This window comes from Hevea brasiliensis, chromosome 11 (genome assembly GCF_030052815.1).
Source record: "Hevea brasiliensis isolate MT/VB/25A 57/8 chromosome 11, ASM3005281v1, whole genome shotgun sequence".
NCBI lineage: Eukaryota > Viridiplantae > Streptophyta > Magnoliopsida > Malpighiales > Euphorbiaceae > Hevea > Hevea brasiliensis.
The window spans coordinates 83,355,469-83,377,973 of record NC_079503.1 but is presented as its reverse complement, the minus strand read 5'-3'; the positions used below and the strand labels follow the sequence as shown (position 1 = coordinate 83,377,973).

Below are 22,505 nucleotides of genomic sequence, written 5' to 3'. Positions count from 1 at the left end.
ATGAGGACAAGCTGGCCGAGCAGGCCCATGCTTTTGAAGAAGTGCAAGCACTCCAGGCCGATGAAGCTGCTCAACTCGCTCACCTTGCTGAGGAGCTCAAGGTGAAAGAAGAAGAGATAGTGACTGGAGTGGCCAGCGCTTATGTGAATGCTCACAGAGATCTCCTGGCTGAGCTCAAGAAGCGTTACCCTGAGGAGGACTTCTCCTGGATGGCCAACCTGGTTCCCGAGGATGAAGGTGAGGAGAGTGAGGAGGAGGCTGAGGGTGAGAGAGGGGACGGACAAAATGTAGATCAGGCTGGGGGTGATCCTCCAGCTGAATAACTTGTACAAATTCTTAAAATGAAATGAAATGAAATGCCTCTTTTGTTCGATGAATGGTTGTGATCGGAAAATTTCTAAATTATTTAAACACTTGATTGTCTGAGTATAACTGAAAGTGATTATTAACCTAAGTGTGAGAGATCGGAAAACACAATGAGCACGAGATCGGTAGGGAACCAACGCTGAACGGGACTTGATTAAAATTAGAAATTTGGCTTGAACATTTAAGATCGGGATCATCAGTAAACCAGAACGAAACCTTTGATTATTCTTAAACTTTTGAAAGGGATATCGGCAACAAAAATGGTAACAAAGATCTAGTGTCAGTTCAATTTCGTTTGTCAACAGAGATCAGGAATATATTTGACTGGTCAGGAGATTCGACAATGGGTTTGAGAGATCGGTGAGTGATTTAATAGACCGGTAAGGCTTTGACTGATGTGAGGACTTAGCATTAATTCAATTCCTTGTGAGGAGAGGTCGGAAATGTGGTTATCTAGCAAAGAGAGATCGGAAATGTGGTTAGCTGTCAAAGGGAGACTTAGTACTGGGGATCGGTTTCAAAGCTTATTAATTCTGGGGATCAGCCAAAATATGGTGTCGACACCATTGGCATCCACATCCAGCTTCCATGCTTCGAACTCGAGAAGCTCATTTTTGAATTTTACTTGCTTTACTCCTTTGAACTCCCACCACTTTGTTCGAGCTATACTATTTCTTCTAATCTTACCTGAATTGTTCTTAAACTTGACATCCAAGACCACCAACCGATGCTAACTTATTAAAGCCTCTCTCAGAATGACCTTACAATCCTTGCATAGAGCTCTATTTGTCTTCCTGGTTAAGAGGAAGTCAATTTAGCTTTTATGTTATCCACTTTTGAAAGTCACTAAATGTGACTCTCTTTTTATAAAGTAGGTATTTGCTAATATTAGGTCGTATGCCATAGCAAAATATAGAATGTTTTTTCCCTTCTCATTTCGGCTATCAAAACTAAAACTTCCATAAACATTCTCATAACATTGCCTATCACTTCTTATATGTCCATTCAAATCTCCAATAATGAAAACATTCTCTTTATTCGGTATGCTTTGCATTAGATCATCCATATCTTCCCAAAACCTTTGTTTACTCTCACTATTTAGTCCTATTTGTGGGGCATAAGCACTAACTACATTTATTGTTTCTCCTTCTAGTACTAGCTTTACTAGTATAATTCTATTTCCTACTCTTTTCACAGCTATTACAGCATCTTTCAATGTCTTGTCTATGATTATGCCCACTCCGTTCTTGTTCCTTTCATTTTCGGTAAATCGCAATTTGTACCATGAGTTACTCACTTCCTTGTTTTTCTCTCATACCCATTCAGTCTCCTGAATGCAAGCAATATTTACCCTTCTCCTTTCCAAGGTATCCACAAGCTCCATTAATTTTTATGTAAGTGATCTAGCATTTCAAGTATCAACCCTGATTCTCTTCCTATCTTGTTCCTTCCTAATTGATCTCCTTCTATGATATCTTCTATTGCTCTCTGTGCCTATCTTGTGTTCTGTTCCACTATCTATTCTACTATCTGTCATATGGACTAACTTCTCTACCCACACCCGTCCTTGATGTGGGAACCCTTGCTCATTTAACACCACACCTGGGCACCGGTATGGAGCATCGCTTTCGGTGAACGCCCTACACCTTTGCATATTTCTCACTACATTGGGCTCCGATGTAGTGCATCGTAAGTAGAGGATGCCCCAACGTTTATATCATTTGAATCCATATAATGAGATGTAACGAAATTTTTACGCTGGTTGTCACCTACCGCAGCCCTTCTCCTTTATCAGGGCTTGAGACCGACTAAGCACAAACTATTTAGGCGGAGTTCATTTCTCAAAAGAATGATTAACTTAAAAAATAATAAAAGAAATAAATATTAATGCTTTTGTCTATTTTATCCACAAATTTAATTCAAGTGAAAATTCATGTTGTTAAACATTCAATTAGAGTAGATATATCTATAGTAGTTAATTTTATATTGAATTGTTGGTCATCTTAATAAGACAAAGGAATAAAGGTATAAAAAACTAAAATTTCTCTAATCTTTTTAATTGATTTCAAATTTTAGTTATAATTATATTTATAGAAAAATTATTATTTAGTTTTTATATTCTAATAAAATTAATTATTTAATTTTTATATTTTGAAAAATATACTATTTAGTCTCTATGTTTTATTTTTGTTAAATTATTTAGCCTTTCATTAAATTTTTTGTTAGTCAAATTACTGCTTAGTCTTTTTATTTTAGTAAAAAACTACTTAATTAGTTTTTGTATTTGAAAAAAATATATTTGTTAGATATTGTAATTTAGTTTTGTTAACTCTTTAGTCGCTTTATATATTCTTTTATACTCAAATTGTCTTTGACTCTCCCCCTTATATCTCTCTATACATAATTCTTTCCCTTTGCACCTACACCATTCTATCCCCCATTATCTTTTTATTTTTCATCTTTTATTAAAAATTGATACAAACTATATGCGTAAAAATAGTTAATTAATTTATCAAAATCACCAAGTAATCAAGATGTTAATTTCGAAAAATTCTTTTTTAATAGAGAAAACACAAAAATAATTTTAGGAAATTGAATAAAAATACTTAAATAATTTAAAAAAAAATATTTAGATTCATATTTAGTAAAATTTTCATTTTCATCTAGGAATGTGTTTTTCAAAATATTGTATTTTCAAAACACAAAGACTAATTAATTAATTTCAATAAAATGAATAGACTAAATAGTAGAATTTTTCAAAATATATGAACTAATTGATTAATTTTACAAAAATAGAGAGACTAAAAAATAATGTAACAAGTATTGACTGACAACAAATTTAACGAAGGTGTTATATAAGCATTATATAGAAATTAATAGTATATTTTTCAAAATATAATTAGTTTTGCTAAAATATAACAACTAAACAATAATTTTTCTATATTTAATTATTAAAAATGAGTTAAAATTGAAAAGAAAAATTATACCTTATAATAAAATTAATAAAAAAAATAATTTACTTACAACACGTAGAGGGTTACAATTAAATTCGATTGTTTTTATTATTTAAAATTGACAATTAATTTTTTTTTTCAATTTTGATTAATTAGATAAATTTTAAAATATTAAAATTAAAAATACCATTTAAAATGAATAATCTCATTCTCATAAATTTTTCATGAATTAAATTAATTTTAGATCAATACATTTAAGTTAGTAGTTAAAATTATCAAATTTTACAAGCAGAGTTGATACAAGCATTATAAAATTTATACCTCTTAAGTAAGGTTGAATGTTTAATTCTTATAAGTATAAAAATTTTTATTAGAAGCGCTTTATCCTCGTTATGAATCTCCCTAATACAAATAAATTTAATTAAAAAGATATTTATAATTTATTATAAAAAAAATTAAAATTTAAAAGTTGAAGTCAATTATAAAATTAAAAAAATTAATTAAATAGAATTCGTCTAATTGATAAAGTGGAAACCCCATCCCTTATTAATTAGGATTTGAGTTTACATATCATAACTTTAAAATTATTTATACTGAATATAATGAGACAATAAATTTAGTTTTAGTTTGAAAATTTAGTCCGAGAATATCTCGCTAGTTATTATAAAATGTAATAAAAAAAAAATTGACCATACAATAGGAATAGAAAAAACAGAAGGGTGATGTTATTGTTATATATAAGAGAGTACACATACGTATAATACAATAGAGGCCCGGTGAGTACCACGACCACGAGAGACAGGCAGCCTCTGCTCATACGACTTTCTTTATAATCTCTCTCTCTATTCTCTAACGCGGCAGGGAGGTCAAGCTATATTCGACCACCTTCAATCTCTCTGGCTTTCGCTCTTCCTCTCCGCGGCCCTTTATCTATATAATCGAGGAGCAGCAACATTAACCTTTAACATCTTTGCGGCAGAAAAAACATCCCATAAATTGCTTTCATTGTTGGATTTTTCAATATAAGCAAAAAAAATGCCAGCCCAGAAACGCCCTTACGAGACCCATCAAAAGGACGATGATCCTCTGCAGCGAGACCAACCCAACAACCACCATGAACTGCAGCAGTCGCCGCCTGGTGATGGTGATGATGATGTTGCTGATGGTACGTGTACAACTACACAATTTTATAGCAGAGTAAAGGGAAAAAGAGAACTCACAAAGTTTGTGCATTTTGTTTTCGGATTTGATTGTCGTTTAGCTGAAGTTCTTCTCTTTGGCGTTGTTTTTCTGTTGTTTCACAGAATCCGATCGAAGCCCATCTTCGAGTAATGAAGAGGAGAAAGAGGAGTACGTAATTGTCTGTTTGTTGCTTGTTTTGGTTGAACATTCTTTTCTTCTTCTTCTTCTCTGGATCGCCACGTTCTATTCGATTGTATTGTTGCTTTTGATGCGTGAATGGTGAGGTTTTGATTTGGGATCTGCATGCTTTGTTTGTCTGCTGCTGTTTTGCTCGTCACATTTTACGAGTATACTAAGGGATAAGCTTATATGGGTTTGTAGAGGATTCCCGTTGTTAAAATATCTATCGTTGATTTTTCAAGCTTTTGCTGGCTGGCTATGGTTGGCTTAACTTGTTATTGTTTAGATGTTATCTCTTTCTTTGCTGTCTTTTCTGTTGATGCGTAATCTTGTCTTTAATGACGGTAGGTGGAGTTCTGTGGTGGGCGTTACGATACGTGGTGATTTTGGCTCGAATTGGTGTATGAGCACTAGAGTTAGTTTCTCCTGTTATGATTTATGGTTGGTTATACAGTTGCAGCATCGTATTGGGATTTGTTTATGCTGGTGAAATTTGTGTCTGAATGCTCTGTAGGAATCCTGTGGCTGCGTGATTGCTAGATTATTAGTTTGCTTTCTAGTTTCGGATAGGAAGAGGCTAAATCAATGGAACTGAGATTTTGGTTTAACTGGCAGCTTCATAATTGCGTATTGGCTGTCAAATTCTTGGCCAACCTATGTTATGCAAATCCATTATAAAGGAACACGATTCACCGAGTATTCTAGCTGTTTTGACATGTTAATTGTGTTCCCTTTTGCGTTATCGAGGGTCAAGAATCACATTGCGTTTGTTTGAACTAATTGGTTTGACCCATTTCTTATTCTTCTTGTTTTTCTTTTTTGGTATGTTAATTTCTATCAGAATGCTGTTCTGTTGGTCTTTGCATTTTATCTCAGTAACTCTAGAAGGTTTGTATTTCATAATGGCAATTTTGTTTTTATTTCCCTTTTTCTTTTTTTGGATTACACAATGTATCTCATGGAACCATAAAATGATATTTACCAAATGTTGCAACAATGGGGATTATGCAATATATTCATGATTCCAAACATAGTTTACGTCTTTGTTTTTAGTAATTTTACAAATTTGTTGTAATTGAAAAAATCTCTTCTGAAAAATTTCATTGCACTATGTCATAATTGGTAATCATTTTTTTTCACAGATTGCTGGATTTAGATATCAGATCTTGACAAACTACAACATCTGACTATTTGGTGTTTTTATTGGGTGGAAATGCTAAACCAGCATGTAGTCTCATGTTTGTAGTGCAGCATGTCACACTTAAGACAAAGTATCAACCCAAAAGATGAAACGAATGGGTATTGCCAAATGTCAATTGTGCTAGTTCATGTTAGGCTTATGCAACATATTGATTATCTATATAGATTGGCAGAAATTTAGTTATATTATGCAATTTGTTTTGAGACTGAGGATTTTACACCACCAAGCTGCTATTGATAAGTCTTCATTTGATTGGTATCCATCTGAAAAATGTCTGTAAAACAAAATTCTTTTGATTGCATATATGGTTGGGGGAATTTCAGAGCCTGCTTAATCTATTGGATTCATTTATATAAAACACCATATTAGCTACTTATGCTTCATTTGCTATATGATTGATATACAATGGAAACTATATATCAAGGCTTTTTGGGGGAGGTGCTTCATATTCTTAATGGATATGCCTTTGGGACATTTTTGGCTTTTTCTATATGGTACAAAAACTTGTGATAGGGTGAAATTGGCCTCCAGAGAATCTTTTCCAGTTCCCCAGAAGAGATGTTCCTTCTTTTTCCTTTCTTTTGGAAGCTCCAAAGCTAGGCTTGTGCCTGAAAAGTTATTGAACCACATTCAAATGTCTGATTCAGTTAAACTTTTAGGATAATATTTCATGATAAAGACATGAGTCTTTGTTGTACCCACAGTTGATTGAACTCATATTAACATGTGAAACATAAAGATCTCAACTTTGAAGCAAAACTTTAAAATATTAACCTTCAAATATTTTGGGTGTCCTTTTATCATACATTACTTCAGAAGGATTCTGTATGTCTCAGAGCATTCTGCTAGTCACATTTTTGTTATAACTCTGAACAGCCAAAAAAAGTGCAGCCAAGTTTGCATTTTCCTTTGATCTCCCCATTCAATAGTGCTACCAATACTTTTCTGATATGTAAAGTCTCAATTGGCTTTTCTTGTGATCTTATAGTCACATGAAATAGTTTGGCATATTGATATGCAGCACAATTAGCTTTACTGTGACTTCACGCATTTGAAAGGTCACTCATTTAATTTAGAGATTAGAATCAATAGATGCTTGTGCATGGAAAAGGAAAGGCAAGAGGCAATGTAGCATCAACAACTAGTCATGAACAATGTAATATGCTGGAAACTAATATTGTTTCTGGTCTTGCTTCTATGCAGATATGTTGTAGTGAAGTTGTCTGAAATACGCAAGGAAGTGCAATGTCCAATCTGTTTAGGTATGGGTTTTAGCTTGTTGTATTTACTTTCAATTGCTAATAAGTCCCAAATTTCAAGTAGACATAATGATTTCTATTGTTGGAATGTTCTGCAAGAAATTTTTTTTTTTTTTTGGGAAAACCAGGAGAGTGATGGAATACTTACATTTAACCCTTTGTATGTCTAGGGATTATTCGAAAAACCAGGACAGTGATGGAATGCCTGCATCGCTTCTGTAGGGAATGCATAGACAAATCTATGAGGCTTGGGTAATTCTTCAACCCATATCCAGTCTCTTTCCTGAATCAATTAAATTCATATTTCTTTGTGTGGATCTCCTGAAATCCCTCTAAAACATTTATATTGAAAATGTTTGCTGAAATGCAATATAGGAACAATGAGTGCCCTGCTTGCCGCACCCACTGTGCCAGTCGTCGTTCGCTGAGAGATGACCCAAATTATGATGCACTAATAGCCGCTTTGTATCCAGATATTGACAAATATGAGGAAGAGGTATAATTTACTGAACATTCATATCTTGAAATGGGTTTTTATCGTCCATATTAAAAATTGCACAAGTATTAATTATTGTGTATTTGCTCTAGGAGTTGGCTTTTCATGAGGAGGAGAAGGCTCGCAATAAGCAGGTGAGTTGTTGAAAATTTGATTGGAAGTCTTTTGGAATGCATACATGCACACAATTTTTGAGTCCATCTTGGATTTGGTGTTCAACCAAAGAAAGTAATAAAAAGAAAAGACTAATGAGTCTTTATTTGTTTGTGAATCCATAAGTTCTACCTTCCTATGTGTCTGTCGGTTGCAGACTACCTCTAAACATGGCTTTTAGAGGTATAATAAGATAGGATCTTGTTTAGGTCTCGCTGGTGATCCCTTTGCAGCAAACATATGCAGATCTCTTATATTATTCCAAAGTTCTTGAAGGTTTTATCTTTGTGTTTTCTGGACAGATCCAAGCTTCCATTGCCCAGACTTTTCGCCGACAAGCTGAAGCTCTTGGTAGGAAACGGACAACATCTAAAGCCACAATAGCTGCATTTTCTAGGAGAACACCAGGCCGTCACAGAGATGCCCACCCAAGAGGGAGGAGAAATTATCAAACAGCTGATATTCAAGGGTCTGATGACAATGAAGATGCCAATGGTGATGGATGCAAAGATTCATCATCTGCTGAGGAGCACAGTGCAGAAGTTAAACCAAAAAGATACAAGAGATGGGGGGGTTCTCACTCAGCAGCTGCTTTTGCAGATGCAGGTGGAGATGAAAATGATTCAGAAGTGAATAGAGAATCCATGGGGTCTTCTGCTGGGCTTGTTGGCCCTTCAGAAAGGCTTGCCTGGGGGAAAGGTGGTATGCGGAGTCACACAAGATATGGCAGTGCAAATGCTGGCAATGGAAAGAATGTCCGGAACAGCCGGATCTCTAAGTTGGCAGATTATCTTCGAAATTTGGAGGAAAATGATAATGAGGTAAAATATATTCATTGTTGGTGATCCTCTGGACTCCATAGTAAGGAAATGTGGCTTTTTTTTTTTTTTTTTGCTTCAAACTGCATCACAACTGGGCAATAGACACTACACTGAGATCATTGTGTTTCTGGCGTATTATTTTCTCTCGGGGCGTCCTTAAATGCTCTAAAATGATTGGTTCTTGTCTTGCATTTACAGTTGGATTTCCACCTCATGCTTGTTTCTTTTGATGAACAAAGACTACCTAGTTTACAGAGGCCGTACCTCTGCTGCAGGCCAACTTTGTCAGTCAAACACTTATGTGAGGTAATTATTCTTCCACCCTAAAGCCTGGTTCCTATTAATGATGCTTCATTTTATTTTTATAACTCTGTTGCTTACTAAAATTGGTTACAATTTCCTGTTTCATTGAAGTATGTTGCTCTCCAGACTGCTCTGCCAGCAGATGAAGTTGAGATATACCTGGTGAAAGAGTTGAATTCTGTATCTAATTCTTCGACCCGCAGAAGTCTATCAATTTCTATGCCTATTACAATTGATTCATGCAAAGATAAGTTGCAGGTTTTAGAGGACAAAGAAACTCTGGCAGGACTTAAAACCGGTGATTTTACTCAAGGGCATCTGGTGAGTTTGTGTTATTTCAGCTTAGTTCTATATGATGGTAGATAAAGGTGTACCTTAATAATTTTCTGTTTCTGCTGCTTTAATTATTTCAGCTTCTGGCATATCAGAGGAAGCTGTGGACGTCAAAACGGTGACAAGGTTGCCTGCGATCTTTATTGTTTTTACAGAAACGAAAGTATAGATATATAGATACACACTTGCAACAGGGAGTTGTCCTTTTCACATGGCATCCATGGTCTAAACTGTCAGATGCATTATATTACAGAAATGGTGGTAATTTTTATAGGTTTTGCACACAAAGATTAAGCTATATATAATCTGAAAAATGGTTGTCAGCCTCAAGTGTATTCAGTGTAAGCTTTATCAACCTTCTATTAATATGCAATATTATGATCATGATTAACTGAAATGCTGCATTCCCTTGGCATGAGTTGGCCTTTGTAGTATGACATGCTTGCAATGTCGTCTATTTCCACAATCAAATTTGCATATCCCTGGACAGCTTAACAATTCATACTGGTCTTCGTTGAATTTTTTTATTCCCTTAATTTGATAAAAAATGATTTTTTTTTTTTTAAACCCTTCTTCCTAAAAACACAATTCAGCCCTTGCTTCAAAGAAAATGCAATTCACTTTCTATTCCTTAACCCTCTCTATCTCTTTGAATATTCAACTATATTGCTCGATTACTCTTATCTCTATTCCCGCTCAGTGAAGGATAATCTCAAACAATGAGTCTGTTTTTATCTCTCTCATTTATGGTTTCTTGGATTCATTTTTCTTTAATCACATTTTTTAGGAGGACAGATTAATTATTCAAATGAAGTTTTGATATTTGTGACTTAGAATTTGATGTTATTAATGATTTTACAATTGCAAATTTCAAGCAATTGATATGTTTTAGAGAATTTAGGGTTATGTAATTGAATTAGAGTTGATTTATATGAAAAAAAAATTGTGGCTTGAATCTTTGAGCTGTAATTTGAAATCATGATAAAAAATATCTCTATCCCATAAATATTGACTTGCTTCTATTTTCACATAAATTAAGAAAATGTAGTTAATATAATTAAAATAATAATAATATATATTTTTTCTAATATACCCTCCAACCACTAAAAATTAAATAGTTCATGTTATTAAATTATTCTTAAAATCAATAAATTTTATTTTTTCAATACATATTAAATAGGGAAATATTAGTAAATTACTAAATAAAATAACATTTAAAAAAATAAATGTCTATAATTTGGAACAAATAAAAAAAGGAAAATAAACTAATTTTTATGAGATAGAAGGAGTATAATGTGATGCATAAATTGATGAAAAAAAAATATTTTTTCTTTTTAAGTTGAATAAATATAATCATTTGAGTGATTGATATTCATTATAAAAAATTATTTATAATTTTTAAAATAAATTATTATAATATTATTTAATTAAAAATTATACAAAATATTAATTAAATAATCAATAGGTCTAAATTATTAACAATTATCAAAATAAAAGATGAGGATGGTAATGGAGAGGTTGAGGATTGCTTCCTATTCCCATTCTGCAAGATCTTGGGGTGGGAAATTTTTTCATAAATATAAATTTATTCTTAAAAAAAATTAAGTTACACATAATCTTAGTAATATATATATATATATATATATATATATATATATATATGTGTGTGTGTGTGTAATTTTTTATTAAAATTAAAATATTTAAATACATAATATTTAAGGGTAAAGTAAAGTTAAAGAAAATTAGTCAAGCATGTGATAAGTCATTGTTTTTTTTTTTTGTCAAAAAAAAAGAACACATGCATTCACGTTAATGACAGGATTAGATCACTGATAAAATTATGATAATTTTAATAGAGTTTTTAATTCTATAATCCACACACACACTCTCACCGCGACAAGTCAGGTGGAGGTGGAGGTGGAAGTGGAAGCAATTGTGATACCTAATAAAAGATTGAAAGGATCACTTTTTTGGCTTTTTTTTTTAATTTTTTTAATCAAAATCATTACTACTTAAATATTCCCTTTATTTTTTTTTTTGTATTTGAATTTTTCTTTTGTTTAAAATTATATATCGCATATAAAAAATAAAGGAGTATTAATTATTTTTTTTTTTAATTTTATTCATTATCTCTACTAAATGCTATAAATATTTATATAATGAGTAAGTAGGTGATATAAAGGGTAATTTAGTCAGTAATATGTATTTATAAAAATAAAGTTATTAAATAATCTTCTTAATCATCATGCAAAATCTAAATGTGATAAATAAAAATGGACAAAAGTAATATAGTTTATCAAACACTTTAAAGTCAACTAATAGACGTACAGGAAATGCAATAGGTAAGATTTTCATGGGTACCAAATTCAATCGAACCCTAATAAGATGAATGGATTCGGATTTAAAAAATAATATCCGTAATGAGTTTATATCATATTCGAATTTCACATGTTAGGTATTCATTATTCGAATTTATTTATATAAATAATTAATTAAATATAAAATATATATTTTTTATAATAATATTTATAAATTTCTATATATTTTATTTTATATAAAATAAAATTTAAATATTTTATGGAGTTATTAAATTTTTAAATATAAATTATTAATTAGAATATATAAAATTAAACATATTTAAGTTTTTTTTTAGTAATAATAATAATCAAATTTGAGTAGAATTTAAATAGTTTATAATAAATTTTAATGAAGTTTGAAACACTTCGAACTGTGATAATATTAATCGAATTCTGACACGGTAATTTTCGTGACTATTTTACTCATTGTCATTCATGATTTAGTGTTAATCACTGAATCAAAACACCAAATCAAATAATTTAAGTATTTTTTTATATTTGATTTTAAATTTATAATTTTAGTATCACTCAATAAAAATTGTCAAACAAATTACGTGGTACACCAGCTTGAAGTTACGTCTAACCTGCAATTTGTATATTAAGTCTGAAGTTACTATCAATGTTATGAGCCAATTGATTGTTATGCTGGTGACTGTATTTTGAGCTTAGGGTTAATTTCATAAACTAAGTTTCCAAGAAAATTTAAAGGTGGTTGGAGTCCATGAAAATATAATTGTTAACTTATCATCTATTAAAAAGAAAAAAGAAAAGAAAATTAAAGAAAACAAGCAATTCTTGAGTACAAACTTGTCCCACATGGATATGAACATGAACTCATTAATATTATGTTTAATATTTTATTCAATTATTTGTTCTAATTCTTTTTTCGCATTTGTAGGATTGCACAACAGTCCAAATGTAATTTTATTTTCATGGAAAATTTGATAATTCTTTAATAAGCATAAAGAAAAAAAAATATAAAAATAGACAATTACAAATTTCTTTTACAGAGATTATTTGATAAAAATTCAAAATTTCTGAATCAATAGTTACAATAAAACTCGTTAAAATGGAAGAAAATAGGACTTCAGGTAAGGGATAATAATTTTTTCTTTTTTTTGGGTCAAAAAATGAGAAAACAAGACATTAAGAGGCTGTCAAACTAGCCACACCAAACTTATCATGCAAAAGACAAGGCAGGAGGCCATCAGGAGGACACTCCAACCTATGAAAATCCAAAGGAAATGAACTTGCATGTCCAACAAGCCAATCGGCCGAAACATTTGCCTCTCTGAAGACATGAACCACCCGCACTTCCCAACCAGACGCCAATAACACTTTTATCTTATTCACCATTGCCCTTTGACTATCGGAAACTTCAATTTTATCCAACAGCATATTCACTACCTGTAAATTATCATATTCTACAACAATTTTTCCAACTCTCCTGAATTTGGCCAGCCTCAACTCCATATAAACAGCCCAAAGCTCAGTCATAGGGATCGAATGCCTTCCCCAGCGAGCCACAAACCCATCAATCCATTGCCCCATCTGCCCCCTTAGTAACCCTCCACCAAAAGCTTCTCTCTCCTCCCCCTTGACAGCTCCATCCGCATTTAACTTCAAAATACCACCAGAAGGAGATTCCCACATAATCCATCGAAGCTCTTTCCCAATAGAAGGCTGAACTTTAGACATCACCTTATCACCTCTCACAACCTCCTCAACCACCGCAAGAATTCTACTAAAATCCTCCCCACACCCACTTGAACATTAGTAAAAATGAACTGATTAGGGAGAATAAAACTTTAATAATAAAAGAAACCTCATGTCTATATTTAATAACATAGATATGAAAAACTAAATTTAAATTTATTATAAATTAAAGTAAATTTAAAACTTTATTAAAAAATAAATAATTTTACTAGTGCTTATATATATAATCATTCCATTAATATTTTAATTCTTAAATTAGCTTTTTTCTCGTTGTTCTGCATTATCATTATTACCTTGATAATGTGGACATCTTACCTAACTCTTTTGATTAATGGTCCCACAGAAAATGGATAGCAATATCTCCTTGGATATGGTGACAAGCCTTCCCCAGCTAAGAGCATTAATATTAATATTAAATTATAAACAAATTTTATTTTATAAGTTTATATTAAATTATTTTAAAAAATCACATCAATTAATTTAATTCAAATTTACATTTACACCCCTCAACTTCATTTCAAATTAAATTAAATTAACTTACGATTAATAAAAATTTTAATTTATATAAAAATAAATTTATTAATTATTAAATTAAATATTTATATAAAATTTATATATATTATATAATATATTTTAATTAATTTTATATATATTGCAATAAAAATATTACCTATATCATACGCACGCTCAATTTAATTCCTCAACTCACCTAGTCTTCCGCCGCCCCCATGGCCCCCTCTCTTCCTCCTTATCCATTATCGATGGCAAGAGGAGGGGACCACCTCCATTTTGTATGTCCCTTAAATATTACCTAATGACCCTCTTATCCTCGCTAATCACTTAATCAAAGTAATTAATTAAATAAGCACAACCTTGGATAGGCACTAAGCTACACACCATGATTACATAATTGATAATATCAAAGAGATACATGAAGCCCAATAAATTATTTAATAACAAAAGTAGATCCATCACCACCGTCCATGGAAGATCTCGACTGGCGAAGATCAATCAACCGTGACAACATTCCACACCTTAGCATTTTACTCACAAAAGCTGTAATACTTCTAGTCAGCTTGTAGCCATAGACGCTAGATAGTACTCGCTACTCGTATCATACCAACCATTAAAACGATAAAGATGCAGTGCAGATAGGGAAACAAAACGACAATATTTACATGGCACCCCTTAGTTGATTGCCACCTTAGCGATGCTTGCTTCTGGTTTCTCCACTGTAAAGCCTGTAATCATCACATGCGACCCACCTCATTTTAAAATCAAAAATCATATAAGCCACTGAAAACCTAAAATGGTTGAAAAATGAAACTCAAGAACAGTAGATCCATGCCATCTGATGAGCAAAGTAAATAGATCGCACGGCTTGAGTCCACCGAAGGACATATTAGTTGACATAATAATAGCATATATTCAAGATGCAAAAAGATGATGAAGATCTATTCCCATGAGCACTATAACACCTGAAAATATCTCAGATGTATAGAGCCAAGATACTTTTCACCTCATGTTTGCTTCCACAGAAAAAGAAAATGAAATTAAGGACCCTGAACGGATTCTTTTTTCTTTTCCATCTATCATGTACAAGCAGACGCAACTATGGAAATTAATTTATATACCAGTCATAGACAGTGGGGGAGTTAGGCTGTGGCTTGTCGAAGAGCTGAGCACCAAGACCCTTAGTGGCAAGGTTGCTACCAGGGTTGAAAACGCTCCTCCATACGTTGTCCTTGCGAACCGAGGCAGGAGTTGTGGGCGTCAACGGTGTAGAAGGTGTCCCTGGACTTGCTGGCATGGAGATGGATCTCTGGAACTTGCTTGTCTCTCCTTCCTTATCTATACAAAATCAAACGAAAATATTAACCATGAATACAAGAATAATTATTTCTTTCTAATTAATAATTAAAGATTTGGGTTTGGTCAGCTTTCTCTCTGATAATGATACCTATGGTCAGGGGTTTGGTGCTGATCTTTCTGAGTTTGCCAAGGCCACGATCAGGCTGAGGCCCGGCAACAACGTCGTCCCACAACTTGTCTAGCAACATTTCTTCTTCTTCTTCCTCTCTTAGCTTCCTAAGGCCTGAGTGAGGACTTTTGTTCTCTGCCTAGATCAGAATATATAGAGTCCTCAAATATCTATTATTGATGGGAAATTTGCAGACAAGCTTTTTCCTACTTCCAAGCACTATTTAGTCAGGAAAACAAAGGGCTGATGAAATAACAAGCGGAGTGGAAATAAGAAAAATGGTAAGTGATATAGATAAAGAAGATGGATAAGGATGAAGACGGTAAATTAATATCTGCTTATGGACTGATGGGACAAGTTTGGTGCTTGCTGGACAACTGTAATTAGTTTGTCCAATTCTATGGACAGTTGTGGGGTCCAGTGGTGTGGAAATTGTTATGGGTTTTGTCACTGATGGTGATACGTGGGGCCTACTGATTTGTTGATAATGCGATTTTGATTCTGGTTGTCAGTATGGTGCTTGATGAGTTATTAATGATTAGAATGGTCATTACAATGCTAATTCTTGATTATTATGCCATGCCTCGGAGGTTAGATTGGAAAACGGCTTAAGTTCAAATTTTTCATCTTTATAATGAAATGAAATCTTTCTATTTTTAAGATAAAATCGAATTTTTATAATTTTAATTCGTTTACAATAATGTATATTTCTAATTTCGATTGGTCCTAGAATAGAATGTAACTAACAGAGCTTTAATGAGGATATTGGATATCCTTTGAACGGGATCACATTTTGAGGTTTTTTTTTTAAATGTATTTTTTTATATAAAAAATTATTAAATAGTATATTATAAAATAAAATAAATTTTTAAATGAATGACAGCGTATATTATTTATGATAATAAAAAATTTATATAATTTAAAAAATTGTGTACTTAAATACTGTATATCCATATATAACATCATCTGCATTAGATATTGATGATCAATGTTGTGTCACACAAGTAAGCTATAAAAGGATTAAATTGTCTTTGCTCGATCCCACTCTTGAACTAGATCTACAATATAGTTGTCCTAGGACTAATTAGTCATAGTAAAGACTTGAGTCAAAAGTACTCGAAATAATAAGGGATAAATCAGTGCAATACACGGTATTCTGATGAAACTGGGAAATTTATCAAATATCCAATATTAGGCCATTGAATAAAGTATACGAATTTGAATTGTGTATCATTCTAACTAGTATAAGCTTAGAAAATTGAGAAATTGACCGTACAAGGGTGAGGAAGAAATAAAAATTATTAAAATTGAGTGTGATGTGAAAAATTTACCTGATCAGGGTGAGAAAAGCCAAGAGCGTAAAAACGCTAGTATTAATAGCGTTTTAATGTCCAAAGTTTAAAAAAAACGTAAAAAACGGAAGCTATTCAATTTTTTTTTAAAAAAAAAAGCTGGACGCTACTAATAGTAGTGTCCAGCTTTTGTTTAAATTTTTTTAATATTTTAAATAAAATATAAATATTATTTATAATAAAAATATATAATATATATTATTAAATATTATAATTTTATTTATTAAAATAATATTTATATTTTATTTAAAATATAAAATAAAATAATTAAAAATTTAAAGAAAAATTGGACGCTAATTATAGTAGCGTCCAATTTTTCTTAAATTTTTTAATTATTTATTTTTTTAATTTTAATTTTAATTTTATTAAATTTTTAATTTAATTTTAAATTAAAAATATTATTTATAATAAAAATATTATAATATATATTATTAATATTATAATTTTATTTATTAAAATAATATTTATATTTTATTTATTAAAATAATATTTATATTTTATTTAAAATATAAAATAAAATATTTAAAAATTTAAAGAAAAATTGGATGCTACTATAATTTTTCTTAAATTTTTTAATTATTTATTTTTTTAATTTTAATTTTTATTTTATTAAATTTTAATTTAATTTTAAATTAAAAATATTATTTATAATAAAAATTTATAATTTATAATATTAAATATTATAATTTTATTTATTAAAATAATATTTATATTTTATTTAAAATATAAAATAAAATAATTAAAAATTTAAAGAAAAATTAGACTACTATCCAATTTTTTTTAAATTTTTTAATTATTTATTTTTTTAATTTTAATTTTTATTTTATTAAATTTTAATTTAATTTTAAATTAAAAATATTATTTTTAATAAAAATATTATAATATATATTATTAATATTATAATTTTATTTATTAAAATAATATTTATATTTTATTTAAAATATAAAATAAAATAAAATAATTAAAAATTTAAAGAAAAATTGGACGCTACTTATAGTAGCGTCCAATTTTTCTTAAATTTTTTAATTATTTATTTTTTTAATTTTAATTTTAATTTTATTAAATTTTAATTTAATTTAAATTAAAAATATTATTTATAATAAAAATTTATAATATATAATATTAAATATTATAATTTTATTTATTAAAATAATATTTATATTTTATTTAAAATATAAAATAAAATAATTAAAAATTAAAAAAAAGGTTGGACGTAGTGTCCAACCTTTAAATTTTTTTTTAATTAATTTTTTATTATTTAAAAGAAAGCTGGACACTATTTTGAATAGCGTCTAGCTTTCCTTTCAAATATTTCATCCGGACGCTATTATAAATAGCGTCCGGACCTTAAAAACGCTACTATAGTTAGCGTTTTGCACTCAGCCCGTCCACCTCAGCAAAATTCACCCCTTTTTGGTAATTAATTTCAAACTCACCTATTTTGGTAAATTTTATTTTTGATTACCCATTTTTGGTAATTAACCCTAGAAAATTTCTAGTCAGTAGGTCAATAGGTCGATATAGCCACTCATCCCAAACAAATATACCAGATGAGTCATATGTCATGTCACTCCTACAGGTTAGGAATCGGAATGATCAACCCACACTTGTCAAAGCTATCATTATCTTAAAGACAACCTGATTAGACCTGAAAAAGAAGTTGATGCTTGGGACAACCCACTCGTAGGGGGTTATAGGTGCCCCATGAACATTGGTCCTTCAATCCTATAAATAAGGGTCCAACCCCAATTAGGAGGATCAAATTTTACTCAGCCATTCTTATGTCCCAATAGGATTTTCTGAAAAGAGGATACTGTAGAATCATGTTGTAACAAAGTAGTCGTATTAACCAAAAAATGCCCATTCATTCACAAAAAAAACCCAAACCTTTTAAACACGTATTAACCTCTCTTATAACCAACAACCCTCAAATTATCACTAAAAAAGGGTGATAAGGAAATTAATTATCAAATAAGAGTAAATTTTTATTGAGTTAGACTTATCCAATACCAAATCATGAATTTGACTCGTGTCTAAATATAAAAAAATAAAAAATTACCTTGATTACTATTTAAAAGAAAAAAATTCAAGCATGGCATTAGCTTTTTTTATTTTCTTCAAAAGATAATTTTCATTATTGAAAATCAAAAAGGTTTTCATTACTAAAAAAAAAGGTTACATAGAGATAGGTCCATAACAGGAAAGTCCAATTACAATAAAAAATTTAAAACTATTAAGCCCAATGTAACACTAGCCTATAAAGTAAAATCCTAAAGACAACTAGGTCAACCTGGATGAAAGAAGGGCATATCTCATGGTTGTTGTTGTAGCAATGCCTAAAAAAGGAAGTGAGAACAAAGGAAAGGGCAGTGATACATTATAAAATAGATGAGACCACCGATGGCCGACACGTGTACACATTCGAGGGAGTAATACTTTTCATAAGGGTTAGGCAAACAACTCCTTAGACACAAAATATTTGTACGTATGAAAAAAGTTGTATGTATTTAATTGCGCGAATCTGGCATCTTTGGGAAAAATGACGCATAAGCCCTCAAAATGAGTCGAATATACTTTGGATCACGATAACTCGAGTACTCTTTTTTGGAGTTTGACCCCATCAGACACAATCTTGCTTTTACTCAAGGATAAAAGAAGTCATATAACTAATTCATAGTGTTAATAGGAAATTACACCATGTTGGGGGGTGATGATAATAACCGGTCATATGCATAAAGAATCCTTTTAGCATTATTTACTTCTATTGAGAAAGGTAAGCAACGAAGAAACTTCCCCTAACAAAGTAGTCAGCACAACGAGTAAGAATATAGACATAAGAATTGGAATAACCTATATTGTGGCCACATTTTGTTGACTGACCTACATATTGTTCAGACAAAATAATGATTATAGGACCTGTTGTGCTCTGATATAACCACTGTTACTTCCGACTTGTTTGAGTCGAAAGCACTTCAATTAGTAAGTCGGGAAATCTAGTTGATTCAAATGAACCAATTGGATAGATAGATTATTAAGCCAATATGACTGGACATTACTAGTCACTAATTGGCCCAGGCATGTCAGAGCTAGTATTACCCTACAACAACTTGAAAAGACCATGAGATAGACTCCCGTGACTAAGACAATCCACTCGTAATAGCTTTACACGTATCAAATAAATATATGTTCATTTATTATATAACTAGGAGCTTTTCTAATAGGGATGGGTAGATTTTTTTTTTTTTTTGCCACTATAATACTTCATTAATCCACTAACTATCCCAATGTAAAAGTAATAGTGTTCTCAGGGAGTACTATCATTCTGTTGGTTCCAAACCCTTTAACCACGTGTCACCAGATTAGATACCCACCAAATCCTTAACTATCATGCAAGGATGGTCTCTAATCAATTAACGGACTAGCATGACAAGAAGGCTTGAAATAATCCTAATAGAGAACACATCTAGTCATCAACCCCACAACAACCAAAACTAAGTGCCCCACAAATAGAACAACATAAACACTAAGACCACCAATTGTGCAACCTAAAGAAAGCAACATAGGAAAAACAAACAGCACACTGATGGTGATAAGCCAAAACTCCAATCAACAAAGAACACCTTGAGATCGGCCATGAGAGGCTAGGTTGACTAGTGACCCCTGAGTTACCAACATCCTAAGCCATACCCCTCGCAAAGCCCATAGATATAAAGCAAATATGAGAGCCAAACCTACATGCAAATATATAGCAAACAAACAATAAAAGAAACAGGTACTTTGGAGCTACCATAGCCATACTAGGCCCTTTGTCTCCTCCATCTGCATTCCTAGACACAAAACACTATTTACAAACCTAACTAGAGTGGAGAGGGCAGCCATGAACTACCTAAGAGGAAGGACGGCCTTCCCTTGCCTAAAGGGGCAGAGGAAGACCGTCTAAAGTAGTAGAAGAAAGAGTCTTGAGCCTGGAGAAAGCAAAGAAAACAAGAGAATTCTTCTCTCTCCAAATAAAAGATAATATTTTTTTATTGATTATAAGATAAAATAATTGTGTTTTTTTTTTTAAATATGGTTCCTTGCTAATGATCAATTCTATAAGAAAATTAGAGACCAATAAATCCTTGTTAATATATAATTTATTTATCTGAGGCATTAAGCACATGTCTTGCTAGATTTGCAATTTTCCCTGCCCCTTGGGGCAAGAGGTAGTCTATCTCTCTCCTATCCCGGTAGTGGGTTTTGCTCTTCCCCTTTGGGTTGGTGGTGTAGATAAATAAGGATTGTGGTTTTTGGTGGTAGATTGTGCCTATTAGTGAGAGTTGTTGTTGATTTACCATGGTTGAAGCTGTTTATCTAGTGTTGGATTTGCTTGTAGATTTTGGTGCTTCTCCTCTGTTTTGATCTATCTGTTTTGGTTCTAAGAGGTTTTCATTTTATGGATGTTGGCACCTCATGGTCCTTTACCGATTAAACCATCTATGGCTAACCCCTTTCGTTATTAAGCTATGAGTTCTGCCGCATCACTTTCCTTTAACTGACCTATGATGTTTCCTTCAAGTGTTGTCCAACTCTTCTTTTGGCTCTGATTTGGTTCTTCTACCTCTTGAGGTTGCTGTAGTTTAGGGAATTTCTCTGTTTTGCTAGTTAGTTCATGGCCAGTTGTCCCTTGTGCCTCGTCAGGTGCTTTGTTTTCCTTGATTGATTGCATTATGACAATGATGTTCTTCTTTTCTGCTCAGGTTGCTCGGCTGTGGGGTGGATCCAAAACTCTATGATTTGTTTTGGGCTACTAGATTTCTTGAGTTAATTTGGATGGAGATGCTCATTGGACCAACCAAGCCTACTAGCTTTGGGTCTTTAAGGTATTGCTATGTCGTGCTTGGTGCTAGGTTAGAGCTTATATTATTGTTATTCTTAGTTTGACTTTTGCTTATAATAGGGCCAAGGCCTTTTTCCATTATTAAACTATATCTCTTAAAAGCAAAAAAATATATATAATTTATCTATTATATATAAATGTAATTTGAAATTATATAATTTCTAAAATATAGTTTTTATAGAATAAATATAAAATAAATAATTATTTAAATACAAAATTTAGTTGTAAGTACTGTTTATTAATAAAATAAGATTTCCAAACTAAATTCTTTCAAATAAAAAAAAAGTTAATGGAGTTAATTGAGTTAATAATCAATTTTTAATGATAAGAACTAATCTGTTAATGGAATCAAACTTTCAAAACTAAATTGTTACTCATAAAAAAATAATGACTAACCTATAATTTTAGCATACTTTAAAAATTAATTTATAAATTATTAAAAAAATAAATATCTTACAAAATATACAAGATTTCTAGCCCAAACCCCAAATTCACACATTCTCTCTCCTTGTATTTTATGTATGTTACCTCTTTACAGGAGTAAATTATAATCCATATAGAATTCCCTAATCTTTCATTAAAAAAATGTTAAAGTTTTCCTTTTTATCTATTAAACTCTTTAAAATTTTATTATTATTTTTAATGTAGTTATTTCAATTCATCCAAAATCAACTCTTTGGTGTTCAATATTTAAAAGTAAATGGATAGAAATAACAAAAGTATTATATTACTAGAAAAAAAATATAGAGAAAATAAATATCAAAATATAAAATATTTCATTTCAACTATATATATATATATATTATTTTAATATACTAATGCGGCAGATATATGGCAGAACTTTTTTTTTTTGGTTAATAGTTTTTTCTAAGTTCAAACAAGCTCTTATTGAAAAAGTTTAAATAAGCTCAATTTAACTTTTGTGCCAAATATATTTACATTGCCAAATTGACTTTTTTTCAAAAAAAAAAA

General features: G+C 31.1%; 2 protein-coding genes across 3 annotated transcripts; one reads left to right on the top strand and one right to left on the bottom strand.

Annotated features, from left to right (window-relative positions):
* The first annotated feature begins 4,091 nt into the window (after positions 1 to 4,091).
* On the top strand, positions 4,092 to 9,645 carry LOC110632881 (putative E3 ubiquitin-protein ligase RING1a). Of its 2 annotated transcripts, XM_058130270.1 has the most exons (10): positions 4,092 to 4,485; positions 4,625 to 4,670; positions 7,087 to 7,145; positions 7,313 to 7,394; positions 7,518 to 7,638; positions 7,731 to 7,772; positions 8,094 to 8,612; positions 8,811 to 8,918; positions 9,027 to 9,236; positions 9,329 to 9,645. In XM_058130270.1, the coding sequence occupies exons 1-10, from the start codon at positions 4,356 to 4,358 to the stop codon at positions 9,368 to 9,370; spliced, it is 1,359 nt and encodes a 452-aa protein (XP_057986253.1). In that variant the 5' UTR covers positions 4,092 to 4,355; the 3' UTR covers positions 9,371 to 9,645. The 2 variants fall into 2 exon arrangements, with proteins under 2 accessions (XP_057986253.1, XP_057986254.1); XM_058130271.1 differs by lacking the exons at positions 4,092 to 4,485; positions 4,625 to 4,670 and adding an exon at positions 4,690 to 5,981.
* Positions 9,646 to 14,199: 4,554 nt separating this feature from the next.
* Positions 14,200 to 15,562, bottom strand: LOC110632873 (auxin-repressed 12.5 kDa protein). Its single transcript, XM_021781239.2, has 3 exons — positions 15,282 to 15,562; positions 14,956 to 15,172; positions 14,200 to 14,562 (listed from the first exon to the last, which is right to left on the bottom strand). Exons 1-3 carry the CDS (start codon positions 15,379 to 15,381, stop codon positions 14,526 to 14,528), a joined length of 354 nt encoding a protein of 117 aa, XP_021636931.1. The 5' UTR covers positions 15,382 to 15,562; the 3' UTR covers positions 14,200 to 14,525.
* Between the last annotated feature and the right edge of the window lie 6,943 nt (positions 15,563 to 22,505).

What these genes read in the sequence shown, in the direction of transcription:
- LOC110632881 (XM_058130270.1), top strand. Translation starts at nt 4,356, where the DNA reads ATGCCAGCCCAGAAACGCCCTTACGAGACCCATCAAAAGGACGATGAT. An exon ending in GCAATGTCCAATCTGTTTAG is followed by an intron (nt 7,146 to 7,312) that starts GTATGGGTTTTA and finishes TTGTATGTCTAG; the next exon opens with GGATTATTCGAAAAACCAGG. An exon ending in TGGAGGAAAATGATAATGAG is followed by an intron (nt 8,613 to 8,810) that starts GTAAAATATATT and finishes TTGCATTTACAG; the next exon opens with TTGGATTTCCACCTCATGCT.
- LOC110632873 (XM_021781239.2), bottom strand. Translation starts at nt 15,381, where the DNA reads ATGTTGCTAGACAAGTTGTGGGACGACGTTGTTGCCGGGCCTCAGCCT. An exon ending in CACCAAACCCCTGACCATAG is followed by an intron (nt 15,173 to 15,281) that starts GTATCATTATCA and finishes GATTTTGTATAG; the next exon opens with ATAAGGAAGGAGAGACAAGC. An exon ending in TCCCCCACTGTCTATGACTG is followed by an intron (nt 14,563 to 14,955) that starts GTATATAAATTA and finishes TGATGATTACAG; the next exon opens with GCTTTACAGTGGAGAAACCA.